Here is a 7,879-nt window from a genome sequence, read left to right as displayed (position 1 = left end):
ATCTCTTTTTTGCACTTATCAGTGTCTTTTGTTTTATCAGAATTTGTCATCCAAATCTTTCCTAATGTGAAATATGGTCTCTTGGAGAACAGTGTCAGTTCATAATCAACTTTTAGATTATGCCAGTCAGTTTGGGTTGTTTTTTATAACTACATAGTAGTTATGTGCCTTAGGTAAGTTAAAAAAAAAAACTCCAGAAATGGTTTTATATACTCATTTATTATTGCCCCTAGAAACAGAATCTCTACATTGACCATATTTGGAATGGCCATGAATAATAATGAACTCTGCAGCTCTCAGTGCTCCCTCTCTCTCCCTCTCTATGGAGTCAATCTAGGTCCATATATACTTGCAAAATGAAAGAAAGTTTTGCAAACAAAAAATAATAAAATCTAAAATAAATGCAAATCTCCAAAAATCACAACGCAAAGATTTATTTTTGAGAAAAAAAATTTAATTTGCAAACAAAAAACAACAAAAAAGAACTGCAAATGAAAATGAAGCAGTGCAAAAAACCCTAAAATATATTTGCAAAACATTTTTATAGCATTGTCTTCACAAAATCGCACCCAGTCAACTGCAGTGTTCGTTTTGATTTGCTTTTAAGTCAATCGGGAGTTTGCAATGCTGTTTTCACTTTGCACTTCACGTTTCTGCACGTTTCACTTTGTGGCCCTGAGTGGGCGGAGTCAAGGGAACTTGGGTGTTTACGGCAGGCCGGGACCTGCCTCCATTTAAGTGACGTCATCACCTGGAAACACAGTATCACAGAGGTGGTCTTACAGCCCAGTAGGTCTGGGCCTGCCGTAAACGTTTATTTTCCCTTTGCAGTTCTTTATTTTTGTTAGCAAAATAAACTTTTATTTCTCAAAAATTTATTTTTGCTTTGCGATTTTTGTAGATTTGCATTTATTTAATTTTTATTTATTTTTTTTGCTTAATACTTTGTTTTGTTTGCAAAATTTTATTTTATTTTGCAAGTATATATGGCCTTAGACTGACTCCATACCTCTCTCACTCACACACGCACACTAATGTACTCTGAAATTTAAAGTCTAGACCAAACCCCTTCCCCTAGCGAATCATCCGTCTATAGCAATCAATGATTGGTTCCTTTACTTGACGAGCTCGGCTTCCTTCACTAGAGCGGCCATAGTGACTGTTACACTTTTCTCCATCCAAAACTCTACAAGTGACATATATTCTGGATTCACCATTATTAAATGAGCATTTTATACTCAGTGCACATTTACACTCAGCAGTCTATCTGCTTGTTGATTCATTACAAAGGTGGAAAATTTCGTAACAAAAGATACAAGCAACATAAATTCTGCCTCTTCGGGGTAGAGATAAACAGAACAGATGGCTTGTGAAGTCGTTGCATACACTGTAAAACCCAAAAGGTTAAGGTAACTCAAACCATTTGACCCCATAAATGAAGAGAACTCAAACCAATTGAGTACTGTAAAACCAGCGCTTAATTTGTGCCGGAACACTCACTCCTCGCCCGTCCACTGTTCACTTTCATCCACGACATCCCTCCGCCATCCAACGCCCCCCCATTTCCCCTACACACCCTATCCCTCCCGGCCCCCGCTCTCTACTTTCGTGCGCGGACACCTCTACATCCTCGGGTAACATGCCGGATCCGTTACCTGGATCTGTTCCAGGACCTCGCAAATCACAAATTAAGGACTGTGTTAAACCCAATAAATGAAGGAGTAATGAGGTATTTAATTAACTCATTACCTTCAACACTGAGTTCAAAACTCTTTTCAAATGAGTAGAATTAACTTCCAGTCAATTTTGAGTTAACTACACTCATTTCATTTGATAAAGTTGACTGTTGGGTTTTACAGTGTAGCAATGGATAAAAACTATCTGGTTGTATTTTTTCTGCATCTACCATTTTTAAATTTAAAAGTCCCACATACAGAGTAAGTTAACACAGCCTGGGGCATGCATATTAATTATTCCGTGTTCAACATATCAGTGGCTGGTGAACTTTTAATTATGTGTCTCCTCGTCAGGTCTAGTTGATGTAAATAAATTATCCCCAAATCTATGCCATTTGTTTGTGCTTCATTTGTGCTGATTTGTGCCACAAAAAGTATTGCTTATGCTGGTTTGGTGTCTGAAATATTAAAATATATTATTTTTTGCTGTGTTATATCACGAATGAAGCTGTCTGTATTCTGATTGGCCTACTTTTCACCAGGGTTTTACTCTCGTAATTTACACAAGAACGAGGAAACTGGTGTTTAAGGCTCACGGAATGGCCATTTCCACAAACTGGTCTCTTATTATTCCACAATAACCAGATTTTCTTTATAGGGCACCGTTAAGTAAACATTTTACGCAATTACATAGAGTTGATAACCTGAATCATGCTACAATAGATAGCTCTAATACAGCAGTATATTTGGAGATGCATGCTAAGGTGCATCCTTGCAAAAGTGAGGAAATAAAAGAAGGCATCTAAGGATATAGATTTGGTAGCTCTTACAATGAGCATATTATCTATCTGTAAAAGGCAAATAAAAAGCAATCAGCTTCACAGCATGATCAGTGCCCTCCTGTGTCAGAAATCCCTCAGTGCAGAAAATAAAATCTCATGCTGGACACAGCAAATCACCAGCTGTCCTGTGGCCAGTTCACGCTCCTCTCATTTATCTGAACAATTCACACCCGCAGTGGACTCGAGACATACATTAGGAAAAGATCTGTTTTTTTTTGACATGAAAAGATTATTCATGGCCAACACGCTTTCTCATGCCCAGAATATTCAATGCTCCTTTCTGAATGTATGCAGAAACAGTTGTTCAGGCATTCTCCTGCATTTTGGATACTTACCAAATCAGAATAGTTTAATAATGGTCAATCCAGGAAATATCATTATATTATGGTCTCTTTTCTGCATTAAAAACAAACATCAGTGGAAACACTCACAAAAAGGTCTCATTTGTTAACATTAGTCAATGCGTTAGTTGATATGAGCAAACATTGATCAATATATTGTGCAGCATTGATTACAATTTGATATATTGTTAGTTAATAAAAATGCAATTGTTCGTTTGTTAAGGTTTGCCATTGTTAAGGTTAATTCCAGATGTGTAAACTAATGTCACCAAATATAATGTTTTCAACAAATCTGACCAATTTAAATGCATAGAAATTAGCATCAACTAGATTAATAAATGCTACAGAACATGTTGTTAATTGTATGTATTAATCTAAAATTAATTGTTGTTTTAGGTCAGTTAAATAACATAAGATACATCTTATTATTTTAATGTAATAATAATACTGTTAAAATAAACATTAACAGATTAAAGCTCAAAAGTTTAATTAAATGTCAGCGCCAATAGCCATGTGGTTAACGCGTCGACACATGGCACCTAGGTGTTCACGGTGACCCGAGTTCAATTCCTGGCTTGAGATCCTTTGCCGACCCTTCCCCATCTCTGCTTTCCTGTCTCTAAATCTCCACTGTCCTATCACAATAAAGGTGAAAACCCCTCCAAAATAATTATAAAAAAAAGTTTAATCAAATTAATTCCAATTTATGAACTAACTTGAAACACCAAGTAAAATCTTGTATGTGAAATAATTAAGTTCACAATAAGAAAACTAAAAAGTTATCGTTCATTGATCAAATAATTTAGCAATTATTGTTACCTGATATGGTATAGCTAACTAACTAGTGTATAGCTAATTAACGTTAACAATTAACTTTATTGAAGCGTTACCAAAATATGCTTGACATGAAAGGTGTGGTTACATCACAAAAACCTTTTATTCATTTTCCTTCAGTTTAGTCCCTCATTTATCAGGAGTCGCCACAGCGGATTGAACCACCTACATTGAAAAAATACATCTTTTTCAGAGTTAATATGAGCTCAAATTATTTGTGAGTCCACAGAAAATGTTTGGAGTTTGCTAAATCAATTACTCTGCATGGAAAACGACCAAAGCAAGAATAAGAAAAATGATTATAGTAAAAGTAATGGTCACAGATTATAAACTTTCCCTTCATTCATATAAACTTTTAAGCTAAACTGTTGACATAAAAAGTCCATGGACATATTATGCTTATGCCAGCTTTTGTTGTAAATCCTCCACACTATCGTGTGTGTGTTCTGGTGTGACAGTAACTTACCTAAACTTGTACACACAGCTTTAAAGTCATCTTAACTTCATTGAATCCCTTTTCCTGCAGAAACTACTGATTTTCCGGTGTCATTGTTAACTGTATTATATACATCTCTCTCTCTCTCTCTCTCTGCGCGCTCATTGGTCCCGAGTGATGATGATGCGCCCGAGCGCGCGCGCTTCTTTCTGCAAAGCTTTCTTCACTTCACGCACATTTAAAACAAAAATCTCTCAACCCAGTCTTTCTGACACACTTCAGTGTAAGCAGCCAAAAACACAAACCTGCCATTCAAACAGCGGGACAGACCGCCACTGTCTCCTTTCACACATGACTTCAATAGACTTTGAGGTGTCTTAGCAAGTTATTTCTTCTTCTTCCACACAAATGAACTTAATGAACATGGTAAAGCAGCCCATGGAGCACATCAAGAGACCAATGAACGCCTTCATGGTTTGGTCTCGAGGTCAGAGAAGACAAATGGCCCTGGAGAACCCAAAGATGCACAACTCGGAGATCAGCAAGAGGCTCGGGGCTGAGTGGAAACGGCTGTCCGAGTCTGAAAAAAGACCGTACATCGACGAGGCCAAACGACTGCGTGCGCAACATATGAGAGAGCATCCAGACTATAAATACCGACCGAGACGCAAACCTAAAGGGCTCCTAAGGAAGGACATGGTGCTGACTTTACCGCTTGTCGGCGAGAGGGACTCGGACAAACCACGAGATGTTCATTCATCATCCGCTGCTGCGCAGAATCAATTCGTGGAGCAGAGCCGCTCCAGCTGCACTGTTTTCCCGCACGAGAAACTGGGATTTAGCCCTGGCTCTTTGGCTTTCTCTCCGGCTGGGTATCAGGGTGCACACAGATCTGTGGGGAGTTTAGGATGCCCTGGCGGTCAGTTCGCACACACTCACCTGTCTCCGGCAAACCCCGGGTACCTGCTTCCCTGTAGCTGCTCGCCCTGGTCTGCCAGCCTCAATCCTCCTCCGCTCGCCTACATTGTGTTTCCAGGTATGAGCAACTCTGCCATCAACTCCACGATGCAGTGACTGTGACTGACTGATCGCGGACTGCTCCTTTTTTCCTTTTAAAGATGAATTTCACGTGTAGCTTTAATAACATGGAAAACATTTGAAATTATTTTATAATTTATTTATTTAGGCTATTTATTGATTTGTTTTTCTTTTTTATGTCTTTTTGATTGGATGAAATTTTACATTTGTTTTCACACACTGATTTGTGAAGCTAATCATTTGTAATGTGGTTTAAGATGAATTTAAACAGAAACACAAATGTTTATCGCAAGTTTGATCTTTTCTTTACTTGAAATTTTTATATGTAAGAAGATCTGTGAACGACCATTTTAAACCACTTCTTTACAACCCAAAAATTGACAAATACAGCCAAAAATGTCAATAACGTTTCTACTTTTTCATTTGTGTATGTGTATATGTATTTATTCATGTTTATTTGCTTGTTTTGATGGAATCTTACATTTATTTTCACACTTTTTGTAATAATATATATGATAGGCTATAATTAATTATTGTTCATAGCCAAACAGGGATTTGAACAGACATCACTGGTATTAACATTTTCTCGTCATCTGAGCATTTTTCTGATAAATCTTTATATTAAAGAAGTGCAGTTAAAGTCTATTTTAAACTCATTGTAAACTCATTTTCTACATGCTAAAATGCCACAGACTCCGCTACACAGACATAGCTGTGCTATAACTTTAAAGTGACGTTATTTATTTGTTAATAATAGTGTACTAAATGATTTTTATTTATTTTTTATGGATTTCCACAGAGTCTAAGGCTACTTGTGCTCCTAATACAGAATTAGTTGTGGTTCAGAGCCAAAGATTAATTTTAGCCATTAATACATACAATTGAGTCAGTCCAAGAAAACTGTCGATTATTTTATATATGAAATAACTTCTGAGGAGACTCATTGCAGGGACATTTATTAAAAAAATGACACAAAAAATAATTTATAAATAACTTGTATTTGTATTTTATGTGTCATTTTAGTATGTTTGAAATAGTCTTTTACAGAATTACTAAACGTTCATGTATATTATGTTATGGTTATTATGATTCCTATTTTTTTTATTTATTCTAATACTGATAATAACATGTATTTATTTATTTATGATGGAAGTCTTGAATTATTTTAGACATTGATTATTCAGAATTACTGTAATAATTATTTGGTGATTTGTCAAATTGTCCAATACTGTATGTTAGCAGTAACTTCTGCATGTAGATCCCAAATAAAAACTCTCCTTTTTTCAAAAACAGCTGTTTTAATCCAGCACTTGACTACATTCTCATTGTGAATTAGAATTTATTTGAAATATTTTTTGTTTTCTTAATAATTATTTAAATAATTAAATAATTGTTTATTTTTGTTTGTCTTCATTTCAGTTTCTGATCTGGTACAAGTGATGTTCTTATCAAAAGTAAAACTGAAAAGAACATTGTTGTATCGAAAAAATAATAATAATAATAAAAAACATCTCCAATTGTAAAGAAATGGTCTTGTAAATGTTTGTCTTTTGTAATAAAGGCAGTTTTTTTCCTTAAGCTTCTTAAACAATGCCTTTGTGTGTTTGACATTGAAATCTTTTTTTTTCACACTTTATACCTTCCCTCTGTCCTTCATCTCCACCCATGTCCATATTAATATATTTTTTATGTCCTAAAATACAGGTTATACATCATCACCATAAATAATGATATGTGTATCTAGTAGACTTGAACTGGTGTCAAGAAGTGTTTGCACATATTTGAGCCCTTATTGCACTTTGTATTTAAATGAAGTGTTTTTACAGCTTGATAAAATAAATGATCTGTTTATAATGATGATGAAACTTGCAGGATGTTTTATTGAAGCAAAGATCAAATATTTATACTCCTCGTGAAACAGAAAGCCATGACTGGACAGTTTTATATTTCCAATCTTGTGAACTTAAATATGTGAACTAAACTATTTCAAGGTATGGCAATCACTTCGGCTATTGTGTAGGGAGCTCACTCTTTCGATTAAAGATGACATTTTTGTGAATCTTTTGAATGGAAGACCAATAGTCATTAATTAAAACTATAAATTCTTATATTTACCAAGAGTGCCAGTAACTGACCACGACTGTATTGTTTTAAAAGCTTAAATTGAGTCCATTTTGTGTGTTATACTGTCCATGTCAAAGGAACATGTCAAAAGTTTTTTCAGATGCATTTTATGTGGAACTTTACATTGGGAAGAGGAAAACAAGAGCGGTATTAGATATTATTAGAAAATCACTTGGCTAATAAGGCAATTACAGCTCATTGTGAAATGTAAGTCTTTTGCTACAAAAATGAACACAGACGCACACATACAGACCTGCTGTATATTCCTAATTTGTTTTCGACACATTTTTAAACAACATTTTTGATAATTAATTTCTAATTATTACTCATTAACTTACTATTACTCGTTTGTCTTTGCTATGATGACTACATAATTACTAGTTATTTTGCAAGTTACTATTCAGCAATTTGGCAAGTCATTTGACAACAATGGTTTGTTCTGTAGCCAATCAAAAAAAAATAAAAAAAAAATTAAATTAAATAAAACAATAAAAACTTAAAAGATCTAATATCTTTTTTTTTCAGCCAAACTAAAGAAAGTAAGACTTTCTGTCTGAAAAAAAATCAAACAAAAAATCCTGTACATTT

The 7,879-nt window shown here is 34.9% G+C and overlaps 1 protein-coding gene across 1 annotated transcript; it reads left to right on the top strand.

The window, feature by feature from the left end:
- The first annotated feature begins 4,537 nt into the window (after positions 1–4,537).
- LOC130242928 (transcription factor Sox-14) lies at positions 4,538–5,203 on the top strand. The gene has a single exon (XM_056474892.1). The coding sequence runs from the start codon at positions 4,538–4,540 to the stop codon at positions 5,201–5,203; it is 666 nt and encodes a 221-aa protein (XP_056330867.1).
- Positions 5,204–7,879: the final 2,676 nt, after the last annotated feature.

Source organism: Danio aesculapii, chromosome 2 (genome assembly GCF_903798145.1).
Source record: "Danio aesculapii chromosome 2, fDanAes4.1, whole genome shotgun sequence".
Lineage (NCBI taxonomy): Eukaryota > Metazoa > Chordata > Actinopteri > Cypriniformes > Danionidae > Danio > Danio aesculapii.
This window is presented reverse-complemented; position numbering and strand designations above follow the sequence as displayed.